The sequence below is a fragment of the Ambystoma mexicanum genome, chromosome 3p (genome assembly GCF_040938575.1).
Source record: "Ambystoma mexicanum isolate Mex_15411 chromosome 3p, UKY_AmexF1_1, whole genome shotgun sequence".
In the NCBI taxonomy this organism is placed as follows: Eukaryota; Metazoa; Chordata; class Amphibia; order Caudata; family Ambystomatidae; genus Ambystoma; species Ambystoma mexicanum.
The window spans coordinates 575,524,890-575,551,784 of record NC_090925.1 but is presented as its reverse complement, the minus strand read 5'-3'; the positions used below and the strand labels follow the sequence as shown (position 1 = coordinate 575,551,784).

Genomic DNA, 26,895 nt, shown 5'->3' with positions numbered 1-26,895 from the left:
GGCATCCTGAAAACCTCTGCCCAGTTAGGTCAGTGGGGGGGGTACCCATCAAATCCTGGCAGCAAGGAGGGATCTGAAGACTCCTCTGAGCGCCCAGGACACAGGAGACTAGGTCCCCACATTCTGCCAGCCATTCCCAGGCTCGCAGAATCCAGGAAAACCTGGAAGACCAGACGGGCACCTCTGGGAGCAGTGCCTCTGAGTCAGAGGATGAGTGGACCAGGGTAACCTGAAGGAAAAAGGCCAATAAGGCAAAAAAGGGCCTTGCTTAAGGACCCCTTAAAGCAGATCAAGGCAATAAGGAGTGTCATCACCCCTTATCACAAGAACGCCAAGTATTCTGTTTGGGAACACTTGGAGCTTTATGAGCAAATGATGGAGACTTTCCATTCGAAAGACAGCAGTAGCTGCATTCAGTATATAAAATGGACATTCTCCCCAGAATACTCCAGTTTCTTTGCGGGGCTGGAGGACCAAAATCATTCAAGATGGTCCACCTACAGGGTGGCCATCTTGAAACATTTTTCTGTTCACAGAAATCCCCAAGAGGCTCGCAGGGCAGCCTACAATTTGCAATGTGTGGAGGATCAGGCCCCACAAGAATTTGTGCAGGAGTTAAAGCGTGCTTTTGCACAGACTACAAAAAGGGTACGCAAGGACAGTAAAGAATTTGTTAATACCTTTTTCCATGCCTTACCCAAATACATAATGACCCAGCTCGTGAGAGATTTTCACGATAAAAGATCTTTAGACTGGGTCATTGAGCAAGCCACCCGCATCTATGAGGTGCAGAAACCGGTGGAAAATAAGAATCAGACCAAAAACCCCAAAACCAACAGCACCCCTGCTGCTGCCAAGGTGGCAGAGGTAAAGGTTGCCCCTGTTTTAGATTTGGAGATGGGGGACCGAAAAACCTGCCGCACTGAATAATTCTAAACCCAGAAGGCCCTCGGGCCAGTCACAGACAGGGAGTCAAGGAGGTAGTCCCACAAATGGGGTCCCTCGCTCCCCTGACTTTGTAAGTCCCTGCTACAAGGGAAACCGACCCATGTGTTCGTGAACATTTGGAAGGTGCCCTTCATGATTGGAGCGTTTTAAAGTTGCCTGTAAAACCCAACTTGTGCCCTGCAGCACTGCGAGCCGAGCTCTTGCTGCTTCCCCTGCTTCCTGGAGGAGGCGGGGCCTAGCGCGCACACGTGAGTGGTCACGTAATTCAAAGCCAGCATAAATTGCCGGTATATCCGCCCGAGCGGCGTGTGTTCGTGAACATTTGGAAGGTGCCCTTCATGATTGGAGCGTTTTAAAGTTGCCTGTAAAACCCAACTTGTGCCCTGCAGCACTGCGAGCCGAGCTCTTGCTGCTTCCCCTGCTTCCTGGAGGAGGCGGGGCCTAGCGCGCACACGTGAGTGGTCACGTGATTCAAAGCCAGCATAAATTGCCGGTATATCCGCCCGAGCGGCGTGTGTTCGTGAACTTTTGGAAGGTGCCCTTCATGATTGGAGCGTTTTAAAGTTGCCTGTAAAACCCAACTTGTGCCCTGCAGCACTGCGAGCCGAGCTCTTGCTGCTTCCCCTGCTTCCTGGAGGAGGCGGGGCCTAGCGCGCACACGTGAGTGGTCACGTGATTCAAAGCCAGCATAAATTGCCGGTATATCCACCCTTGCGGCATTAAGCCCTGGAGGAAGTAAGGGCTGGAGCCGCTGTTATGCTGTTCGGCTGTGAGCGGTGAGTGATCTGAATCAAAGCTCTCATCCGCTAATCACACTTCCACTTATTTGACTAGTTCTCAGGGTTTGGGGTGGAGAGTCGGACTCTGGCAGCTCCACAAGCTGTCGGGCGTTCCCTTCCCTAGAAACTGAATAACTGCCTCAGACTATTTGGATGAATATCATTGCTTCGTGAAGAAAGAGGAAAAAAATGTATCCTTTTTAATTGAAATAGTAACTCAAGTGCTCTTCTGGGTGGCGTAATAAATGCGCCGACGCTTTTACTATCTTAGATCAAACAAGCTGGCGGCAGCTCCATCCTCTTCCCCTCCTTTAGCTTCTCAGAAAAGTAAAATAATGGGCAGTACACCGCGTCCAAAAGTGACTTCAGCTTCCCGAGTTTCTAAAATTGCGAGATCTAAAGCAACAGTAGCGTCTCGTGATATACAGGAGATGCTTGCCATTATGGGCAAAGACAAAAGGCCCTGTAGCAGTGATTTACCTGATAATTGTGCTATGTCTGATATTCCATCGTCTATAATACAGCCTAAACCCAAGCGCTCTATTTCAGATATAACTATGTTGAAAGATAGTGAAATTCCGATGCAACCGGCTTCTTTGACAGATCCTTATACTGATCTGGGAAAATCATTAAGCGACAAAGATCCACAGGCCATAAAAGAAGTGAGCATACAGTTACCGCAGAATGATAAATTTATGCCCATTAGCAAGCCTTTAGTTACATCTGGGTCAAATGGTCTATTAACTCCTGCTGCTTCGTGTATTCCTTCTATGTGTGGTACACCTTTTAACCCTACAGTTAAAGTATTGGCTGATGAGTTTATAAAGATTCAAGATGAACTTAACCACTGTCCTAATTCATCCTTTATCGATACTAATGTGGTGCTTGAAGCAAATTACGAATTACCAGAAATCTCACACATATACTCTGATGATGAGAAACATATGTCTGTATCCTCATATTTAGCACCTACTCCCAGACGGTCTGACACCATGCCGAAACCCATTCTTTCTCCTTCCATGCCCTTGCCTTCTTTACCCCCTCCTTCCACTGCATGTTTGTCTTCTACAGTACTAATTGAAACCACCTTGCAGGCTATGAATCTGGCTATATCATCATTGTTTAAACAATGTGAGTCCTTGGATGAAAAACTTAAAATCCAAGATAAGCAACTTATTAAATTAATTAGATGGCAATCACAACTACGTTTACAACAGTTGAAATCATATAATGACACTGCCCCCTTCTCTCCTAAAAAATCAAAGTTAACTTCTGCCGTATTATCACAGCAGGAAGCAACTAATGATTCTTCCCATAATCCATTAGAAAAACCAAAACTGTCCATGACAAATACGGCTACATCTGTCCAATTTACCCTCCCTACATTTCCACATATTATTCGGGAACTTCATTCCCCTACTGAGAAGTGTGCTCCTGTATGTCCATTACCTAATACTGTGTTGCTCTCACCATCAGCGAATGAATCACAACCTTCTAAAGAACTATTCACAATTTTCTCGGGTGCTGTCCCGGCCAAACAGACTCATACAAGCCCCTTAAAAAAGAAAACAAAAAATCAACCAAAGCAGCACATTCCCTCCTCGATCGCCAAATCTTTTTTGAAAGGGCTAAAACCACCTGCCAAAAATAAAATGACTATAGCTGCTAAAGCAGTACGAGATAAATATGCAAAAATCGCTGCAGAGAAAAGCTTAAAAGAACCTGTAAATGTACAATCTCCAGCTGAACATTCACCCCTAAATAATATTGTGGCTTTGATTGACAATGAGTCTGCGATAATTGATAATCACCCAACATCAATCAGTGCTGCAAAAGTGAAAGATCTATTTGATACTGAGTTGTGTTTAAAACGCTCAGAGCTGCGCAAAGAAATAGACCTTTATTTAGAAGCTAAAAGCCTTAAACTTACTCCGGCTGAATCTAATATTAGTGGTGGATCCAAAAACAAAGATAGTGCTCCTTCCCAAATTGGAGCCAATAAGTTATCTCAACTTAGATTACCCTCTACAATAAAATCAGTACCACGGCCGCTTTCTCTTCCCTCCTTGGCAGATGCGAATAAAACGGATCAATGTACTTTATCTTCCATGCCACCAACCTTAGATCGTATTATAGCTTCAGCCATTGAACAATACATGTTAAAATATCACCAGTCCTCTGATAATGGCACTAAGTACGACGAAGGCGGGCAGAAATTACCTTCATCTATTACTACTTCGAATTTAAACCAATCTGTATTTGCTGCCTCTACTTCAAAACAAACTCCATTTGTCCCTACTAAACATGTAAGTCCTCTTGCGACACTCACCGCGAATCCAGACAGTACTCTAAATAGACTGAAAAAACCCGATGTAAAACAAAATCTTCACTCATTAATTATTAAATGTAGACCTTTGCCGTATCACTCATATGATTTGAATCGTGCTAGCCTTTTAGCTATTTTTGGTGATATATACGCATTGGAGGATATCAATTCTGCTGATATTGAACAAGTTGAATTCTTAAATAATAACGACCTGTCCCTAGTGCGAATCTGGCTCCGCTCAAGAGTGGTTCTAAACACTCTTTGGGCCGCTCGCGCAGCCTTGTGGGATCTGGGTTTTCAGCTTACGATTGACCATCAAAGAAGCTCTACTATTACAGTCCCATATAAAGATGCACAACTAACATTGGTTACCTCCACTAAAGTGAACTCGAGTGGTTCACAATGTAAACAACAGTGTGAATGTCGGTGTTCTACCTCCCAAGCATAGCGTCTCCCCTAGTAAGCATCTTTCATTGTTAAGCTGGAATACTAGAGGCTTCAAACATCTTTTCTCCGATGCTGTCATTAAACTAAGAGAGTACAATTTTATATTATTACAAGAAACATGGCTAACTAACTGCCCATCATGGGATGGATACTATCCCATCCTAAATCCTGCTATTTCTGCTCTTAAAGGTCAACCAATGTCTGGCCTGTTAATCATGCTGAAAACATCTCCATCCATGAGTGTTATTTCACATGAATTCTTGACTACGTATCTCCAGCTAGCACAACTATCTATTGACGATTGTCAATACTCTTTGATTAATACATATTGGAATCCAGTTGCTCTTTCCACTGATTCCTACTTGCGCTCCCTTGAACGTTTATGGGAAAAAATATATCAATGCAAGAAACAAACGCACATAATTTTAGCGGGAGATTTAAATCTCCATTGTCTAAATAGTAGCAAAGTGTTATCTGACGATCGAGTACGAAGCTGGAATGCGTTTATACAATCGAAAGATATGTTTATGGTAAACGGTTCATTTCCTGAGGACTCTCCTCCCCATCCGACATGGAAAAGGGGTAGTTCTGTGGCTATTATTGATTTCATTTATGTCAGCCGCTCCTTGTTCTATCTCCTAAAAGGGTTTCAGGTTCTGCCATCTTCGACCAGTGACCACAATATGTTACATCTTCACTGGCCATTGAACTGCACTGTTCAAAGCACTGCTCCACCTATGACGCCTATAACAATGGAAGGAACTATTGAAGCGAATCTTGGTCGAAATCGCCTACGATGGACCAGTACGAAACTATTACATTTCACAGATTCTCTTAAAACATCAAGCGAAACCTCGCTAAACCACTGTAATTCTGATATTGATTATACAAAACTAATGTATCAATTTGCCGGTTCTACTAAGATAACAAGATCTTCGGTTGCAGCACACTCTTATAACCAAGATATGCAGAAAGCGAAAGCTCTATTTCGAAAAAATAAGAAAGCGATTCAATCTCTACCAGTAGATCAGCGCTTAGCTGCTCTTAAAGCAATTAAAACTAAACATAAGAACTGGAGAAGAACTTATCGTTCTTTATTATACCAGAAAGATGGTGAGGCAATGTTAGTTAAAATGTTGACTAAAAACCCGCAGGATGTTGGACATTAATATCAGACACATATAACACCACTCAATGTCAGATGCAGACCAATGATGTTGCTTCTACCATATGGATCTCCCATTTTACTGATCTTTATGCTCTTCTCCCTTCTACTAATTGCGTACCTCCTGTAAAACTTGAGGGATCCTTTTCAATAGATTTTACAATAGACGATATTCTTAATCTTATCCACAAAGCAAGTAGATCCCGTGCTCCAGGCCCCGATGGTCTTTCTAATGCCATGCTAAAAGAATTTCCGGACCTATGGGCCCCCATCCTGTTTGATATCTTCTCTCAAGTTGTAATTACCCAAAAGATCCCCAAATCATGGTGTACTTCATTGATTGTACCCATTTATAAAAAAGGCGATAGACAAAACCCCGCAAACTATAGGCCAATTGCCCTGTTAGATGCTCCTGGGAAAATCTTTGCCTCATTAATTCTAAGAGATCTCCAACAATGGATTAATTCATCAAATATGAGAGACAGGTTTCAAACAGGATTTGTAGCTGGTAAGGGAACGACTATAAATATCGTCTCCTTGACTGCAATCAAGGCACTCTGTTGTCAGCAAAAACAATCGCTATTCATTGCCTTTGTAGACTTCAAGGAAGCATTCGACTCTATAGATCGCAATCTAATGCTGCAAAAATTGCTACTATTGGGCTGCCCCTATTCTTTGGTTAAGTTAATTTCTATCTTTCATGAAAATACATCAGTTCATATTCGTCTTACTCGTGACGGGATACTAACCCGCCCCATTTTAACATACCGAGGACTAAAACAGGGATGCATCTTGGCAGCTACATTGTTTAACTTATTCATCCTTGATATGGGTGAAAAGTTTCAGAATATTAACTCTGATGCTCCTAAATTAGACCAAGAACAGATACCATGGATCTTTTATGCAGACAATCTTGTTCTATTATCTAAAACTCCTGCAGGTTTGCAACGTTTGATTAATGGATTATCGGAGTATACTGTAGAAAATGCTATGACTGTAAACTTAATGAAAACTCAAATTATGATGTGCCAAAATCGTAAAATGACAAAACACTTTCAATACAAGTGGTATATAAAAAACGAGTCGATTCTCCTAACCTCAACATATAAATACTTGGGCATTATGATCACCCAGGGTAACAATGATAAGGTGTTTAAAAAAGAACTTGAATTGAAACTGCAAACCCTAATTTCCCAATCTAAGGCCATTTTATATAAATTTGGAAAGTTTACATGCAATCATATAATATCATTCTATTCCATGAAAGTAAAACCCATTATCTCGTATGGCTCTGAAGCTGCATCGATGCTGCCCCGTTTAGTGTGGGATCGATTAGAAGGAAAATATTGGCGCTCAATTTTTAATTTGCCTGTCTGTGTCCCCATTGCAATGATTCGTTTTGAATTAGGGCTGCTATTGCTATACAGTACTATTGCATGGAAATTGATAGCCTTGTTGAGAAAATGCATTCTGTCATTACAATGTCTAGACATATCCGGTATCTTGGGTAAATATTTACTATACTCAGATCATCAATACCCAAAATGCTGGTTAAACACAGCTATAAATATTCTTTCAGACGCAGACATCTCCGTAGATATTTTAATTCATAATCCAACGCAGGCTAAAACTAAATTATATCGACAAGACTGGATACATACCTTGGAAAAATGTTCCCATTCTAAAGTTTGGAACACTGCCCAGTTTGGCCATAAAAAATTTAGAGTTGCGGAACCATACATTTTAAAATATCCATCTCCAAAATTCAGAGATGACTATATTCGTTTTCGTCTAAATTTGTGGCACACAAGGGATATTTTATTTAGGCGAAAACTAATTGATGCCAGCGAGAACATCTGCCGTTTTTGTATGGATCCTGCAAACGCAGAAACGCTGAAACATGTTATTGTCTACTGTCCTGCATTATATGTCACACGTTGTAAATACTATTTCCATTGCTTTACAACGCAAACTGTAACTGATATGGAGGAATTATGGCTATTGATTTTTGGTACAAAGAGAATGTCAATTAGATTAGCTACAACGGGCTTATTAAATGAAGTATATTCAAGGTGATTGAGAATGCCGTCATGAGAGAATGGTGATAGAAGGGCAAGAAAGAAAGGGAAAAAAAAAAATGAGAGAAAAAGGGAAAAAAAAAAAAAAAAAAAAGAAATGCTGCTGCTACAAAAATCTTTAATATATTGGGTGTCAGGTGCAAAATTTTAAAATGTGTTATATATTGATGAATTGAATTGTAATATGTTTTTGATATGTTTTTACCCATTTTGTAATTGTTGAAAGGTTGTTCCATACAGCCAAACAATAAATAATTAAAATAAAACCGACCCATCCTGGGGTATGTGTGGACTCCTCCAGCCCAAGGGGGGGGGATCCAACCAGGCACCCAACCCAGGGAACCTCCCTCCTAACTTCCCACAGGAGGACAGAATTTCACCAAACCCTGGGCAGAACTTTTTTCCCAGGTATCCACCCAATTTACATCCCCAAAATCATCCATCCTTCTTTCCCCACTTCCCTGAGCCCAGACCACCTAATCCGGGAGAGGGGAGGTCAAGGGTGGAGGGGTACCCAAATCTTCCCAACCCGGGATACTACAAGAGAAGGGATAGCTACCCTTCCCGGGATCAGCCCAGGGGAGAAAATAGAACCCTGTATCAGCCTGAGCGGGATTCCCAACTTGAGCGCCAGGTCCAGAATATGGCACGGGATCTGGGTCACATACTGAGGGCTCAACAGAACCCTCAGATGAGCATGCCACCGCAGAATGCCCCAAACTCTGGGCCTGGTGCTCCAGAACAATGACGGGGGCAGCACCCAGATAACCCACCGGTTCCCAGGGAGGAGGCACAAGTGGAAGGGGGGTGTAAAACCTTGGAGGAAGCTTCCTTCCCCACTTGTAAACAGCCCCTGGAAACCCAGGAACCAGAAACAAAATCTCCTACCCCTGAAAGTCTGCCACCCAAGGAGCAGAGAGGAGGTAGGAGAAACAAAGGACCCAAACAGACCCATTTTGTGGAGGGGGTACAGGCCTTCCAATATGAGGGAGAGGGATCCTCAGAGGATCCTGGGAAAAGGATCTTCTCCTTCAGAGATGGGGCAACTCCTCCCAAGGAAAAATGGGTCCCAAGGGATTCCAACCCAGACTGGGTAGATGTGGGGATTGAGCTGTCACCGCCCATCATTCTATCCCAGAACCAACAAGACCGAAAACCCCTGGTTCAAACCCATCCTGGTGACTGCCTCCAAAAAGGGGGGGGCAGCCCATAACCGGAACTAGGGGAACCTAAAACCGAATCAATAGACTGGGTAGGTGTGGGGATTGAGCTGTCACCGCCCATCATTCTATCCCAGAACCACCAATACCGAAAACCCCTGGTTTAAACCCATCCTGGTGACTGCCTCCAAAAAGGGGGGGCGGCCCAAAACCGGAACCAGGGGAACCTAAAACCGAATCAATAGACTGGGTAGATGTGGGGATTTGGCTGTCGCAGCCCATCATTCTATCCCAGAACCAACAATACCGAAAACCCCTGGTTCAAACACATCCTGGTGACTGCCTCCAAAAAGGGGGGGGAGGCCCAGAACCGGAACCAGGGGAACCCAAAACCGCATTAATAGACTGCGTAGATGTGGGGATTGAGCTGTCGCAGCCATCATCCTATCCCAGAACCAACAGCATCAAAATCCCCGGGTTCAAACCCATTCTGGTGACTGCCTCCAAAAAGGGGGTGCGGCCCAGGACCGGAACCAGGGGAACTCGAATATCCTCTTTCAAGTTGCCAACTTTTTCTTGCCGATTCCAATGACTATCCACAGAATTCTGCCCAAATCTCTTCTCTCGCAATGTCCAAAACCAGAAAATTAGCCCACCAGTTGTCCAAAAATGTGCACTATCTGTGCCCCCTTGAGGATAAGGAGGGAAGATACTATGCCCCGGTACAAGTACAGGGGAAGGGTACAATTTTGGCACTGGTGGACAGTGGATCCCAAGCTACCCTTCTGTCCAAAAGGGCCTTTGATGAACTAAATGCAGGAAGGGGGGAGAATTACCGTATTCCTCTCACCTCTCTTCCTGGACAACTCCAGAACTTTGACGGGAAGGAAATTCCCGTCGAGGGGACTGCAGATTTGGAAATCAAAATTGGGCGACACAAGGTGAAACACCCGGTCATAGTAGTGACTCCAGAGGGCACCCCTTGTTTACTAGGGAATGACCTCCTAAGAAGGTTGTCACCCCTAATAGATTGCGTAAACAAGGTCCTCTGGACCCAGACTAGCCGGCCAATTAAATTAAAACAGAGTGTCAACCATATTAGTTTAAAAATGGTTGAACAGAAATCTGACCAAGTAGAATTTCACTTCCAGAACAACCAAATTCCAGACGTGACAGTAATAGCAGTAGGACAACAGACTGGTGATGGGGGGGGGGTCCTCTCTATTTCTAAAAATCAACCTTCCTTCCAGTTTAAGGTGGTATTCCACACTGGAAGGAAACACTCTGAAGTTCTTTACTAATCCACAATCAGAGATTCCCACTCTGATAGTCCAGAAAGATGTGAAAACAGCTCAGAGCCTGGCTGATGTCCAGCAAATTGGAGATCAGTTGTTCATCCCTGTTCAGTTAAAGGATGGGAAGGACTCTGTTCTCGCCCGAGTATGTGTGAACAACGGTAAGAGCTTCATAAGCGAAGCCATGTTCCGCCAACTCCAAAAAGATCCAGCCATTCCCACATTCAAACTGATAGACAAATGGGAAATGGACCTGGAAGCACCCAATTCCAAACATCTCCTGCCAAGCAGGTGTATGCTCAAAATCTCCATTGGCAACAAGAGCATAGTCCATAATTGTTGGGTCGTGCAAGACGTCACTGCCGCCTTTTACTTAGGCAGTGACATTCTCAATCGCTTTGCCATTAGTTTGGACCTAATAAAGTTCAAAGCTTGGTCGCGATTAGCGGATAATCCCATGGGCTTTGATGATCGAGAAAAAGCATTTAGGTCAGCTCAATTGCTACCTTATGCAGTTGAAATTCAGATTACAGAGGAAGTCACCATCCCAGAAAGGACCCGACAATTCTCTCTGGGAGTGAAAGTTAAAAGAGGACAGAAATTGAAAAACCCTGATGCTTATATTCATCTAAATGCTTCTCTCCAACAGCAAGGGTGGGGGTAAACCCAACACCATTAGTCAATATAGAACATGACACCATTCCAATAGAGGTGGATAACAGCGACTTAAAGAGTATTACTCTAGCCCCAGGCACCATTATTGGAATGGCGGTTGATGACCGACATTTCTCCATTGATTTAGAAAATTAACTGTTAGGACCAATCCCCAAGGACTTTCTTGATAGTGACAGTGATGACAATACAACACCACACAGGATCTTTACCCGGCATGGGGGGAACTTCCTGGTGTACACTTCTTGCCCTTATGGTAAGGAAGATGTGACTTGTGACTTCAGAGGGGATGAGGTGATTTTCCAGGTCCATGAGGGCTGCCTTTCCCACTTGAAGCCTCCGGTCCAAATCAGCACTCTGACCAGGGACTTCTACACCCAGCTGGAGGGGGCCACTGAGATAGCAAAACCAGAAGTCTTTTCAGGCTTCAGGCAGATGGTGGAAGAGAGAGTCAACCTAGCTGATGCCTTTGTGACTCTGGAACAGAAGCAAAAGTTGAAACAAGTTTTCTTGGATTTCCAAGATCTCTTTGCGGTAGACTCATATGACTGTGGTCGCACCGACATCCACACGACAACAATTCCCACGGATCCTGGCATGACTCCAGAGTTTGTGAAGCAATGTCGCTTGCTTCTTGCATCAATGGAGTCCCTTACTGAAATAATTAAGAACCTTGAGACCCGGGGAATAATCCGTCCAGTCCATAGCACCTTCAATAATCCGGTGCTGGGAATATTGAAGCCAAACAGCCAGTGGAGACTCTGCGCCGACCTTAGGGAGCTCAACAAACGGGTCCATACTTCCCGATGGCCTCTGCCCTACCTTGACCAAGGGCTGGCCCAGATTCAGCGGTCACAGGTATTCACTGCAATAGACCTGACCAATGGATACTGGACTGCGCCTGTCAGTAGGGAGGACCAATACAAGCTGGCTTTTACCTTCGGGGGCCAGCAGTACACATGGACCCGGACTCCCTTCGGATACCTCAACTCCGGAAATGAATTCAACATTTTCCTACACAAGGCCATGCCCGACCTGGGTGCAAGGGGTAACCTGGCTTATGTATATGATGTCCTCATCAAAAGTTCAACTGTGGAGGAACATATAGCGGAGATCCGTTATGTTCTGACCCAGTTGAGGGCCGCGGAGCAAAACTTTCCTTTCAGAAAGCACAGTGGTGTAGAACCTGTGTTAAATTCTTAGGGCATGAGATTACTCCTCAGGGTCTCTGTCCCCAAGAAAAGAAAGTGGAAGCACTTCAGAAACTGAAAGACCCCACAACTCTGCGGGAACTAAGGAGCCTCCTTGGACTGACTAATTACAGCAGAAAGTTCATTGAGGGCTACGCAGAGATCACTAGACCCCTGATTCATCTTTTGAAGGGGGGGGTCAAGTGGGAATGGGGTCCAGAACAATTCGAGGCAGTAACACAACTCAAAAGAAGCCTCTCACAAGCGCCTTGCCTAGCTTACCCTGTCAGAAACAAGGAGTTCTTCCTGGAGACAGGGTTCTCTAATACGTGCTTGACGGCAGTATTATACGAAAGCATGACAAGGTCAATAAATTAATCTCGTATGCGAGCAAACCCTTATCCTCTGTAGAGGAAAAATTCAACGATTGTGAGAAGGCACTCCTGGCAACGGTGTGGGCACTGAAGAATTACAGCCCGTTCATCCAGGGGGAACACATCATAGTAGAGACTCCACACCAGCCTCTGCAATATCTCCAAAGTGACAGAATCCGAGCCAGAAATGTGAGTAATTCCCGAATTACTTCCTGGATTCTGTCAATGCAAGGCTTTCCTGTGGAGGTCAGATATGGCCAAAACAAGAAGAGTCCCCTCGCGCAAGGTCTGGCTGACTTGCATGATTGTGCCAGAGAAAACTGTCTCGAGGACGAAAGTCTGAAAATCAAGGACAACATGGAGGCATACCTTAATTCCCCACACAAAGTATTTGAAGAAGACAAGTGTGAGGGAATGCCCACTGTCTATGTGGATGGATGCTCTTACCATGTTGACAACAATGGGGAGAAAGAACTGGTGTCCGGCATAGGGAATGCATGGGTGAATGAGTCCCCAGAACCCTCCGCTGGGTACAAAATTGGTCCCCAAAGTAGTCAGGTGGCAAAATTGATGGCTGTACATCAGGCCATCCTCACTGCTGTCCAGCATCAACTCCACGAACTGGTCATAATCACAGATTCAGATTATGTACGGAATGGGTTTGTGGAGCACCTGGTTAACTGGAAAACCAGAGGCATGATATGTGCTAATAACAAACCCTTGAAACATGGGAAGTTAATTCAAAACATTGATGATCTGGTCACCTTGAACAGGATGACCATCTACTGGAAAAAGATCAAGGTTCATTCCAAAGTAGAGGGACCAGACAAAACTGGAAATGACTTAGCTGATCAGCTGTCCAAAACCGGGGCCATCCAAGGGGATCTATTAGAGATTGAGTCCCTGTTGGGGGAAATCCAGGTCACTGCTATCACTAGGTCCCAGACAAATGCTCACAATGATCTTTCAACTGCATAATGGAGTAAGGAGATCCCAGATGTTGATTTGGTTACGGCTCAGAAGGGGGATCCAATAATTGGTAAGTTTTACCAACACATTGAGGACCCTGAGAACTTTGCCCTGACGGATACCATTTACATTGGGAAAGAGGACCTTAGAGTGTTGAAATGTCCAAAGATGTTCCGAATCCAAGACGGTTTGTTGGTAAGGAAATCCCAAGCTGGCCATGATCAGTGGGCCGTCCCTACCTCATTCCGAAGCCTGATGGTAATTCACGCCCATGATGCGGCCACCGCCGGTCATAGGGGGTTTCTTACAACACTTGAGATCTTAAGAGAGGTTGCATACTGGCCACACATGGGGCAGGACCTCGACCAATACTTGAAGGGGTGTCTTGTGTGTGCACAATTTCAGCCAACATCCCTCACACACCGGGCGCCTCTCCAAAAGAGGGGGATGACAGTGCCATGGTCAGATTTGCAAATCGACTTCATAGGCCCCGTGATTCGCACCTCTAGGGAAACAAGTACATTTTGACGGTCACATGCTTGTTTACCAAGTGGGTGGAATGGCTCCCGGCCCCAAACTGCAAGGCAGAAACAGCAGCTGCCCTGATGATCAACCACATCTTTTCGTGTTTTGGTCTACCTCAAAGGATTGAGTCAGACAGAGGTAGCCATTTTACCAGCGAAGTAATGAATAAGATGTGGGAAATACTGGGGGTTAAAAGGAAGCTACATATTGCTTACCGGCCAGCCTCTTCTGGTGCAGTAGAGAGATACAACAGAACCATAGTGAGCATCTTAAAAAAGTTTGTGGCAGATTCTGGGCCAAGTTGGGATACCCGATTACCTCTGGTCCTAATGGCCATCAGATCTACCCCTTCATCTGCATCCAAAATGTCACCATTTGAGCTGATGACTGGATGCAAGATGGTGCTTCCCCAGCATTTGCTCTACAGGACCCAAGAGCAGACATTGATAAATGCCTCCACAACTCATGAGTATGTGGAGAATTTAAGGAAACACCTTCAACACGCTTTTGCATATGCTCAGCGAAATCTAGAAAGATCAGCTGATAGCATGAAGACCCATTACGATTTGAAAACTTCCAGGAAAGTATATAATGTGGGAGACAGTGAAAATGTTTGCCTACATGGAAGGGACCTTTTGAAATTATAGACAAGATCTCCCCAGTTGCCTACAAGATCTGCATCCCCAAAGATAGTTTGGCAGAAGGGGAAGATAAGTGGGTCTATATAAATCAGTTAAAGTGTTGCCATCCCAGGCACACTCTGCAGCAACTGGAGGAGTCCTCTGCAATACCAGAGGGGGCCGCTCCAGAGTAATTCAGTTCCAACCCTAAAATATTCCACATATAGCCTATAAAAAATTCTATGATTCTTGAATGCAAATTGTCTCCTGATTAAAAAAATGTATATGTTCTTGTCTCCTGATTTAAAAAAAAATGTATATGTTCATGTCTTCTGATTTATAAAATATATATGCCGCCCCACTATATCAATAGTGGGGGAGAAATGTCTACGAATAGGTATTGCCGCTTTGCTTTGTCATCCTAGGAGAAAGAAAACCTGGAGACTGACCACGGAAGACGACCTGGGGACTGGGAGCAAAGATCCAAGGGGCCCAGGGTAGATGATGCAGACATCCCAGCGGACATCCCAGCGTGTGGATCAAAACATCCTTTGCACCCAACTTCCCCTCGACTCGAAATCAAAGCGCAGTCGGGCGGGGGGGCTTGTTGGGTGTCCTGACCCACGTTTGGACTATTATGCTGCAACATTTGGTGCTGTGGGCTTAGGAAATCCAAGATGGCGGAAAAGCCCACATTTGCCCCAGAATTCAGGAGAACCGTGCAGTTTTGCACACACCAAAATGGTCCCCTGACCTGCCACCCACCAGTGCAAAGAAAGATGGTTCTGTTCAAAACCCGTTTTTATTAATGTCAAAAATTGCTAAGATCATGGGCCCGAAACCACCAAACAAAAATCCAACTATGGTTGAGTGTTTTACTTTACTCTACTACAGATCCACATCAATGCCATGTCAAGCAAGGATCATATACTATCTAGTGAAATCCTTTCCTTTTGAAATGTATTAATTCAAGACAGCTGTCAAAAATAGGTGCAGTACCGGCATTGGACACTGACCGGCGCTGGCGCTCTATAAATCCTGACAGGAGAGCTGTCTTGCAGAACTGGGCAGTGAACAGAAGGGGGTCTTATGTAATTAAAAGTTCAAAAGACTGGCCTTTCCTGAGAACTCTTAACACCCCAGAGACCCACACCAGGAGGCAGTATATCACATGGCCCTGTTGATTGAGAGGGAGGGGACTTCCCTGCAGCCTGCTGGACCCAACCTTGCAATTGAATGGGGTTTGCTGATTTTGGGTGTGCACTGTAAACAGAGCTCTGCCTGGGAGGAGAGACATGTGATCCCTGACTTCCCCAGTTCCTAGGGGCGGGCCAGACAGTACTGTGGATTCATATTGCAGCAAATATATGTTTAAGTTAAATGCTTCTAAAATCTTGTATTAAGCTCACAGAAATGTGCAATTTGGGGATCCTGAAAATGGAAAATGCCCTCACGATTTGAGCCCAAATTCCACTTTGTACGGTGTTCTGGGACCGAACCCCGCTATTTATTAATATTGCAGACACTGTGTTTAGGATAGAGACATAGTAATTTCCAGTAATATGCTCAGGGAAGGGGTGCATATCTGTGCAAATTTTGAGGAAAAACCAATATGGCGAAAGTCACTAAAAAGCACAAAATGTTGCCATTTGTGAACCCAGGCTCTGAGGGGGATCAGAGTTGGGCGAGAGTGTATCTTAAATTAATCTGTGAAATGTGCATGTAATTTCAACGACGTGTGTATCTGGGAAACCGGTTAGTTATGAAAAATTAATTTTCTAAGTAAAAGCGAAGGGGCGTTTCTTCAATAGACTGTAAGACTCTGACTCACTCTGACACACTATACCTTCTCAAATCAGGTCACAGACAATCCTTGACCTATCAAATCATGAGAGGGTTGGACATGCAGATTGAGCCGACCCACCCACTTTCAAAACACATAAAAAGAGACTGCTTGGACATGCAAGAGATTAATTTTTCCATTTTTTGCAGAGCATTTTGCCGGACCACACCATCCAGAACTTAGACTCCAGATAGACTACAGAACTTAAAGCAAAGGCCTAACCCACAAGCTGAGAACTCTTCTCAGCAGGCCTTCAGAATCCAGCCATCCAACCAAACTATTCAACAGCCGGGTGAGCTGTTGGATTCTTTGCCAAGAACTTTTGCCAGAACCGGTAGCAGACCCAGAAAGTAGTGCTGTATCCAGAATCCACTTGATTCAGACCAGCAGAACCACAGACCAGACCACTGTGAAGTGCTGACAGCAGAACCACAGACCAGACCAGAACCAGAGACCCAGTACCAGAAACCGCCCGGAGCCCAGTCCAAACCTGCTGACCGGACCCTGACGGCCTATTTCAAATTCATAGTGTGAGTACTCAGCCAGAACTGTGCAAAACCAATCTCTTAGTTTAAGATAATCTAATTCAAACTATTTTAACCTATTAGAACTGCATCATAAGGAATCGTGTGTCCATCCTGTTGATTTAAACCTTCCAAGCGCATCTGTCATTCTGAAACTGTAATTTCATTTCTGAAAATCTACCTCCACTAAATCGTCTGTATCTCTTGAACCGTTTGTGCTAAAAGCGAGTAAAGCTAAGATTCTAACCTTTCCGACAAGCCTTAATCCGACTTGCTACTTCTTATAGTTCCTCTGTAATCGCGATTGACGCACTCTGAAAAAAGTGCCGCAAATTGACAGTTTGCTTCATTTCAACCACGTGTAAAAATACCTGTCTTTTGCTTCCATTACTGAATCCCGTTTTCAACCTGATAACCATCCCTGAATCATTGGTAGGGCTGACCTGAACTGATTTAAAGTAGCTCTCACTCACCTTGAACCTCTAGAGGGAATTTAAAGCATTTTCAGCATACTTTTCACTTCTTTGCCACCACATTTAAAAGGATCTTGCCTGCTTTAAAATCATACCTGTTTTCCTCTAAGCTCGCTAAGGGGGAACTGGAAATTTGTATTGCATTTTGTATTCCTGAGAATTGTGTGCTCTCCTTCCATCTCCTTATCTTGCATAGGGGGGGAGGGAATTGTCAAAGAAAAAGTGATCATATTATCTTTTGTTGAAATCATATCAAGTTTACTTCTGTGCTGCATTTTTCCCTCATTGCTTTTCCTTGAATCCATAAAAGTATTTTCTGCTACCTTATCCTTCCTATACTAACTCCTCATTGATTGTAAAGAAGTGTGCTAGTGTCAGATTATCTATTGTCGATCAACATTATATTCATATGCCTTTATCATACTGGCTGTATGTTTGTACTGTGTACATTGTGGGGGTGTGTTTGTAGGTTTTGCACGTTCATGATAATATCGGCTGCATATTGTTGCTTGAATCCTATTTTTTTGCCTGAGTGTATGTTTGGAATGTGCACACAGTGCGGGCAAAGACATATGCTGGGTGTGGTAATGGCTGCTTTGTGTATGGATGGCGTGGTTGCTAGGAGTATGGTTGGCATGTATTTATATCGTATTCCATATTATTTTCTGTGAAAAAGTTGGTTGTCATTGTGCATTCATCATCATCATGTTTATTTCAGAATTGTACAAAACATTCCATAAAAACGGTACAAAAAATAAAACATATTCGAGCACAGTATAAATGACACCCTCCATGTTTTCATCACATTAGATTAACAATCATACCAGTCCTTTCTCTTTATTCAATTCATGTTTCTGAGCAGACATTTCCTATATAAAGTGCAGATTTTGCCCTTAATAAATAAATCAAGGCAGGTCAATACTGGGCAACGCTCATTTCACATAGCAATGGTTGCAACACTGAGCTTCTACATTAACATATGCAGGACAAAAAAATACCAAATGGGGTAAGTCCTAGAGTGGTGCATCACACAAAGGGCAAGACCGATTGCCATTCGCACCGGACCAAGACGCCACCATCAACCGTAATTGGATAACATCAAACTGTGCCCTAGTTATAAGTACACAGTCTGCCAGAGATTCTGCCCACAACATATAGAGATACATTTTAAGTTTTTAATATCTCGAAATTGTCCAAGTTGATTTTCAAATTAATTTTTCATTGCACCAATTCCAGCTACAATTTAGGCACCTGCAAATAATTTGGAAAATTGAAGCAGACAATCTTGAATGTTTTTCTAATGGGGAAAACCACAGGTTAAAACCTGTTCAAAAGGTGATCAAAGTAAGCATTGTTTTAAACTATGAAGTTGTTTATGTAGAAATCTCAACTTTTCCATGCACAGGCAGTTGCCTCAAAATATTATTCTAAAATATGTTTCGATTTTTTTCATGCAAGCGTTCGGAGGTTATTAACAAATGTCATTTTCTGAAACTCCATATAAACTTTGTCATAACCTTAACTATGTTGTGTGTTAAATACATGAATATGCTATAAAAAACTGTACTAGAAAAAGCTAACAAAAACCAACCCCAGGAAAGGAAGGCAGATAAATGCAGAATGCAAAGATGCAAGCACTCTGGATAGGTGGAAGGGGGGAAAGGTCAATTAATCACCGCCAAAGCCAAAAATGATATACTTGCTTTCTGGAAAAGGTGTAAAGTGGGGTTTAACCAGTTTCTAGGGTCCCGTCAAATGGACCAAGGGGGCAGGGTTTCTCAATGTACACAATTCCAATGCTTAGGCTGCTCAACTATGTCGATCCAGGCTTCGAGATGCAAAGCTTGCGGCTCGAACCAGGTTTGAAAGTGTTGATTCGTGTTGATCTCAGCAGCAAGTCAGCACTGAGTCAGGTTCAAGCTGTACTCCATGTGGTTCGAAGGAGGCTTTGGATGATGACATTCCAGAGGTCATCAGGAGTGTTTAGATGATCAAGGTTGGTTCTAAACAATGAAAATCACTATTTTCTGTCAGCAAGTCAAACAATGCTCCAGTGGTTTGTTGCTTCCTTCAGTGATGCAGTAGTTTGAGTTGTCGTTGAGGGGACATGGCATTGAGCTGGTGCTGCTTGTTTGAAAGTAGCTAACATTGTTCCAATGCAGTTCAGGCAATGAAAACCAGGAGTTATTCTTGATTTAGCTCTCTGGATGCTGTGAGTGCAAAATCAGAGGCTGATGACAAAATGAGTCCTTATTCTTATTCCCTTGACTGCGGGTGGGTGGCTACCACCAGCAGGATTCCTTCACATCCAGTGAGGTACCATTTTAGCTGGCAGAGAGGCAGGTCTTGCTTCAACAGCTATTGACCTTGAATGTGCCCAAGGGATTGGTAGAAAGCAAAGCGGACTCTGCCTTGGAATACACCTTCACCTCACTAGTGGAGGACTTTGGGAAGGATCGCTCTCCCAAAAGGGGTCCAAATTAATTATTTTTGAAGCCCATGAATGAAACAAAAAAAGAGGGGGAGAACCCTTCCCTACAAAGTATACACACCACTGGGTATTGGTTAAAAGAAAGCCTGTTTGAATGGGCCCAATCCTTGTTAAGGTAACAAGTGACGTGTGACATTTTTTAATCAAACCCACTGTCTTGCTGTGAAGTAATGTTAACGAGACAAAGAAAGAGAAGTCCACAGAAAACCCAAATGGTGGAATCCTTCCTCTCTTGTGTTCTATTATTCCTGACTGCCTACAGTCAAGGCCTCTCTGATATGAAACCCTTAGCGTGAGGCAGGACTCTATAATGGAATTACCTCTTAGAAGCCAGGCTCCCTGGAGATTGCTGTTGTGAGTCACTGAGACTGTCAGGGAGGAGTTACCCAACCTCCCAAAGTGTCAACAGAGGCAGGCATCCTGTCCTTTGTCCCATGCACTGAAATGCAGATAGGAAGGTGCTTGGGATGCACATTGCCTCTCAGCTGCTCTGAGCTCACAGGATTGCTACTGATATGCTACAAATCGTGTGTGCTTAATAATTGGTATTACCAAAATTGGTTGTTTCAAATTGACCGTATGGCACAACTGGCCGAATTCACCCAGTACCATTTGGTCATTTTGAAACGACCAATTTGGCTAATCACTACCAAACATGGGAGGAAGGGGTTTCAGGGGTGTCCCCCGCTCCCCATGTTTGGTAGTGATTGGCTTTGGGAGTAGTGGGGTTGTGTCCCACTTCCAGAGGTAGAAAAATGCACAGACAGCCAAAAGGTAAGTAGGGGGGCCTGTGAGGCCTGTGGGGGGGTTAGGGCTTTTTAATCTAGGTCCATTTTGGCCACAGCAAAATTGGCTTTGCAGCCGAATTGCTCACGGTCGATTTGGCCACAAACATTTGTGCCACAGCCAAAACGTATACATCCTAATAATTATGTGAACTATCAGCCACCATACCAAAACCTAGGTATGGCTTATATTTCCAAATTATCCTGACACTAGCTGAGAGTTAAGCATAATTAGTATGACTTTGGAATAGAAGTAGAGACTTAAATGTAGCCTCTGTGTTGCAGTTACTGCTGTCACAGCATCTGTCAAACAGGGTGCCTCTGAACTATGAACCTGCTGCGTGCCACCGGAGAGCAGAAACTGCAGATTAGGGAGAAAGACACAGCTTGGCACAAGTGTACACTAGGTTTTTGGCATGGAGCTTGATGAAAAGAGAATCCGTTTATCAGAAGACCCTTTCAGACATGGATTATCTCCATCATTTTATACTTAATAAAAATCAAAAAAGCCAGGGCTTCCCTAACCATGTCAATTGACAATCACTCTCAGACACATCTATGCACTATGCATTCAGCACTGAGCTTTAAGAAAGGGGGTCTGTTTAGCAGACTCCCCTTTCAGAAACAGAATTACCTGCATAATTTTATATTAATGAAAATAAAACAGACCAGTTTTTACACCCTTGCTCAATTGCAATCCATCAAAACCAGGCACCATTTGTGAGGAGGGAAGGGGCTATTGAGAAGAAATATGGACTGCAAGAAAGAGGAGGAACGTTAGTCAAGATAAGAGAAGAGAGATAAGGGCATGCCAAGCCATACATACATTTGAAAACAATACAGAAATAGAAATTCCGAAGAAATGAACAGCAAAATCTAACCAAGGGAGGCCATCTCGCCAAGGGAGCACTGCAGCCTTCATGCATGTGATTTTAAGTGGCCATTAGTGGCATAAATAAGTTATGGCCTGGGGTGGGTTTTCCATAATGAGCATGAGGTGCTGACTGACATAAACTTGCCTACCATATCAGCCCAAGAGTTCTCCAATTGGTTACTTGTTTCAGATAAGGGAGCTCCCCTTGCACTTACTTGAACTATCAAAGGGAAACAAGGTTTCCTTTTGGCAGTTCGAAAACTAGCCGTGCATGTTCAATGGGACATGAAATGCCAGGGAATTTTGCTTCCCCAGTCCTGCATGGCCCTTGGGGAATGTAGGTTGGGGTATTGCACATTTTAAGTACGAGGGGGTGCTGTGCATTCATGCACATATGGGGAAGGGTGATGCATAATCCGTTCTCTGGCTCCTACACACATGTGTACTAACCAGGAAACACGCTTCCTGGTTCCTGTTCTTGCTTTGCTGGAGATAGAGGCAGCAGCAGAGTCCATGAGAATTGGAGCTGAGTGCAGGTAAGATTTTATTTTTGTATGTATTATGTGTGTTAATGAGTGACAGTATAACATATGGGTGTGCGTGTGAATGTTGTGTGTGAATGTGTATGTGTGTGTGTGTGTGTTTGTTCTGGCCGGGGAGCGGGTGTCCAGGGTGGGGCACATTATCAACACACATCGTATTGGGCATCTATCATAGATGCCCAGTAAAGAATCATCATCCATTTATTTTGTTCAACCGGTGGTTAAAAAAAAGAAAGGATGTTGTGTTATTATGAGGCTAGACTGTCATTTTAGAGCAGGCAGTCTAGCCATTTCTTACTGTGGCATGGCATTTTTTGTACTGGGCTTCTGATGATACACTCATGTTAAGTGTTATTACTTGTCTAGAGTGGCATTTTGAGGCAGCCAGTCTAGCCCTTTCTTACTGTGCATGACATGTTTTACTGGCCATTGTTGATAAACCAGGCATTTTAAGTGTTATTACATGGCTATACTGGCATTTTGGTACAACCAGAGTAGATATTTCCTCCTGTGGCAAGACATTGTTTTACTGTGCATCAAGAATAAAGCAATGTGATAATTGTCAGTATGTGTCTAGATTGGAATATATTGTGCAGTCTGTTTGGACATATTTTCCTATTTTTAAAGCAAAGCCAACATGAGTCTGCTCTTTGTATTGAGATAATGCCATACATTGGCAGACCAAGTGTGGACATGTTTTCTTATGGTATCATTACTGGCATAATGTGCAAACAAACATAAGTATGTTTTATTTAGGAATTCTGTGAAATATTGGTGCATTCAGCATGGAAATGCACGGGCACAGCCAGTGCGAAAATGTGTTTATGCTGGCATATATCATGGGAGTTGTGAAATGTTCCTGTGCACTGTTAGTGGCTTGCTCCTGTTGCATTTTTTGATATTGAGATACCCTACAAAACCAATTGCAAACTGTTTGGCTTTTTACCCAGTTTTTCCACAGAAAGTGTGCTCTTTAACGTAACATTTTAACCCAAGATCATAGACCCCATTCCTAAACCTCCTTGCTTGGTACAGGCTACTTTGCTATAGCTACGGCTGCAGACTTTGCAAGTAATGGTCACTTTAAATCACATGAATGAAACTGCTGCCAAAACCTATCTTTGCTAATAATCGTAACTTTAAATCACATACATGAAGCGCTTAGTGCATGTGATTCAAAGTGACTTTTACTGGCATAAATAGGTTGTGGTAGCAGCCTCATGCATGTGATTTAAAATGACCATTGCTGGTATAGATAGATTGTGGCTGCAGCCTAATGAGAATAATAGAAAGTCATCCTATTTACAGCTGGTACGATAGCTCAGTGTGTTGAGCGCTCACTGCTGCGATCTGAGCGTGATTTTCAGGTTTGAATCCCAGCAAGGCCAACTCAGCCTTTCATCCTTCCGAGATCAATAAATGAGTACCAATTTCGGTTGGGTTATTTTGTATGTAAATATGTGCTCTGTAAAGCACTTTGGATTAAGGCGCTATATAAGTAATACATCATTATCATTTAGTGTACTGTTGTTGGCATGGCCTTTTCTTGAATTTTTATGTAAACCAACTGTACATTTTATGGCTTTTTATCTCTTTTGTCAAAAATTGTGCTGCAAAATGCAATATGTCAGCCCATTACTTTAAAAAATGTTCCTCTTTTAATTATTCTGTGCTCTCGCTCCATGCTCTGTCACTTGTGGTAATTTGTGGAAATATTTAAGCCCGGTCACTCAGTTTTCACCAGGCGTGACTGTCCATGAATCATGAAATGTACTGGATATTTTTGTTGTTTTGGTATAAAAGCATTTATAAATTGTATGTCTTTTCATCTCATTTTATGTATAATTTCAGAACATTATTTTTATTAAAAAATCTCGGGTAGCGGGGGGGAACGCCCCTGAACCACTCTTAATTATTTAGGGCTCCATCGCTACACTCGGTCGCTCATGCTAATTTGAGGAAACGCATGGGACCCTTCACTGAAACCTTTCACCACCCCCAGTTAGGACTCACTCATGAATCATTTAGAATCTTGGTGTCCTTAAGGTGCTAACCCCCCCCCCCCCCAGCCCCCACCCTCCGGCAGCAAAAGCTGCTTCCACCACTGGTAAGCATGACACGGTCATGAATAATGAAGGTGATTATTCCGTTTTACATAGTGGTAAACCAGGGTCAGCAACCCTTGGCTCTCTACCTGTTTTAGACTACAACTCCTATCATCCCTATACAGCATAGAAAATAGTGAAGGTTCATGGAGGTCATGGTCCAGAGGTCCAAAGGTTTCAGTTCCCTGCGCTGAATATGGCCAGTCACCCTAATCCCATTTCCTCCCAATTATGGCAGAGAGAAAAGAGGTGCAGGGACATATTGTAATTTGGCTAGGATAACACATGTTGCTGTAACGTGGAAGCCTGGTTCCACAGCTGACAAACAATGTAGCCTGTACACTTTTGAGCCTAAAAGAACTACGCGATCACAGTGGAGAAGATATCTCCCACAAAAGAAAGAAACACAAACAATGCGAATGATACATACCAGAATCTGCTTGGAGAATCGCAATTTCTTCGAAAATAGTTCATTTTCAGCAAGAAAAGCCGTTTTGATGCCACATTTGAAAAGTTGCTAGACACAAACGAAGACAGCTCCACGTGGAAAGACGGGGAAAACAGACGCATTCAATATCTTTGTATCACGAACTACGAACACTGAATCCCACTTCCGCTTTCAGATTGGCTGTTCCAATTACTCAACCATGACATTGTTTTAAAAATGGAGAAGAGGAAACCTGAAAGGGGAAGTATTAGCTTTATGCTCACAGGCTACACGATTGATTTCACATGTTGTAGAAAGAAGCACTCAATTTACAAAAGTCACAGATTCAAATTCAGAAAATCATTCGTCGTGTAGAGAACAGACGTCAAGTCAGACCGGGCTGCCATTTACTATCATTAGCTTTACAAAAAGCATCTTCACCTCTAGTTAAATTGCGGTTTTAGATTGAAGTTATATTTTCATAAAGACATCGAATTTCACCTGCTAATACTTTAGACCTCAGGGATTTGACGTAGCAGACTGTTGTTGTTGAATGTTGTCATACACCCCTTGGTGTGAGTACCAAAGGAAGCATTAGCAAATGCAATGATTCCAGCTGTCATACCTCAAGTGCAGACTCAAAATCTACAATAATCTCATGATGGCCTGGCATCGTGTTCGTTTGAGAGGGCCATCCATACCCACAAGTGCAGCTGCTTCCTTCATATGCCATGCACACCTTGAAATAAAATACCCAAATAACGCGCTGCATTAAACATTCCAACAGAAAAATGTTTCAATACGGTGTTATCCATGGAATCCCTGAGTGATTTGTGAGTCACATAAGCGACCATTTCCCAGGAAGTTTACTGTTGCATTTTTGCTTGACATATATATCTACAAGCTACTATGCAACACACCTGTCCAAACGTGCTATTAAAGCTTCATTGTTCATAAAATACATTGTTATAGTTTTTTTTTTTAAATATAATGTGCTTTACTCTGGCTAATGCCATTTCTAACACTATAATATTTTAATAATTATAGCTACTCTTTTATAAGGCGCTCAAAACCAGTGAGTGGTGTTCAAGCCGGGATTCGAACCTGTGTTGCTCTGCCTTGCTACCAATACAAACGCTTTGCCCCTGAGCTATTCTTCCTCCCCTTGCAGCTGCACGTATTAATAACCTATTTAATTGTATCCAATGTATGATCTTGGAAGGATGAAGCGCCAAATCGCATTTACCAGTCTGAAAAATTGCAACATGAAAGCCCCATTTCAGAGGCTAGTGCACCTGACCTTGATATACATCAATATATTTTACACCTGCCAATCAGAGGAAGAAACATAGCGCCGTACCACCCAGCAACCTGGCAACCATGTTGCGCTGCAAATGTACAGATAGCTTGAAGGGGGGGGGGGTGCAATGCATAGGGAGGGAAAACAATAACCACGCAAGCCTTCTTCATACTGGTTCAGAAGATGCACAAAAGCCTGTGTCAGCAGCTGGAACCTGATCAAAACAGTTAACATGGCAGGTTCTTATTTGACAGTCAGATGACCTATAGAAAGGACAGATTAATTCAAATAGTTTTTGGATTATTATTGATTACATTCGATTAATCACATTGCTTTTACATTGTCTAACAATACTTTACACTACTGTGGATTAGTTCTGGAGTTAATTGAAATGGGCATGAAGTGGTTATAATCAGTAATGATGGGTGAGAATGTTTCTGTTGGAGTAAAGGGAACACATGTCCATGCCTATACACGAATCTGTCTGTATACAAACACAGATAAGAACAAAACCTAATTTACAGATGTGTTACTAAATGATTGTACATTTTGAATTATAAAATACAATATCCTAAAACAAATCTGACATCTAAGCATGATATGATATGATATGGCATTGATAATGCGCCTTTACGCAAGTGTTTCAAGGCGCGACAAGGCAAGGGAATGGGAAAAGAGGGAAGACAACGATCTTACTGGGCCAGGTGACATTGAGATCACGCCAGTGCAGGGTAGGGGGGAAAGGGAAAGGGCGGGGTGGAAGAGGGGGAGGGGGCAGTGCCATTCATAGGATCAACAGTGAAGAATAAATAAAATCAATTTAAACAATAGGTAAAAGTGCGGTCAGCTAGTGGCAAGTGCATGGGTAAGTGCAGACATCAAGTGTCAAGAGCTGAGGAGACTGTAGAGATACAGAAACATCCCCCAAGTGCACAGGTTGCCCGGGAGGCATTGCAGGTGTGCAGCTGGTGGGGGAGGGGACC

The 26,895-nt window shown here is 43.3% G+C and overlaps 1 protein-coding gene across 1 annotated transcript in view; it reads right to left on the bottom strand.

The window, feature by feature from the left end:
- OCSTAMP (osteoclast stimulatory transmembrane protein) overlaps window positions 1-24,761 on the bottom strand; it is a 114,039-nt gene extending 89,278 nt beyond the window's left edge. Inside the window, exon 1 of the mRNA XM_069651311.1 lies at window positions 24,616-24,761. Coding sequence (XP_069507412.1) covers window positions 24,616-24,755 — 140 coding nt within the window. The 5' untranslated portion in view covers window positions 24,756-24,761. The remainder of the gene's footprint in view (window positions 1-24,615) is intronic.
- Between the last annotated feature and the right edge of the window lie 2,134 nt (window positions 24,762-26,895).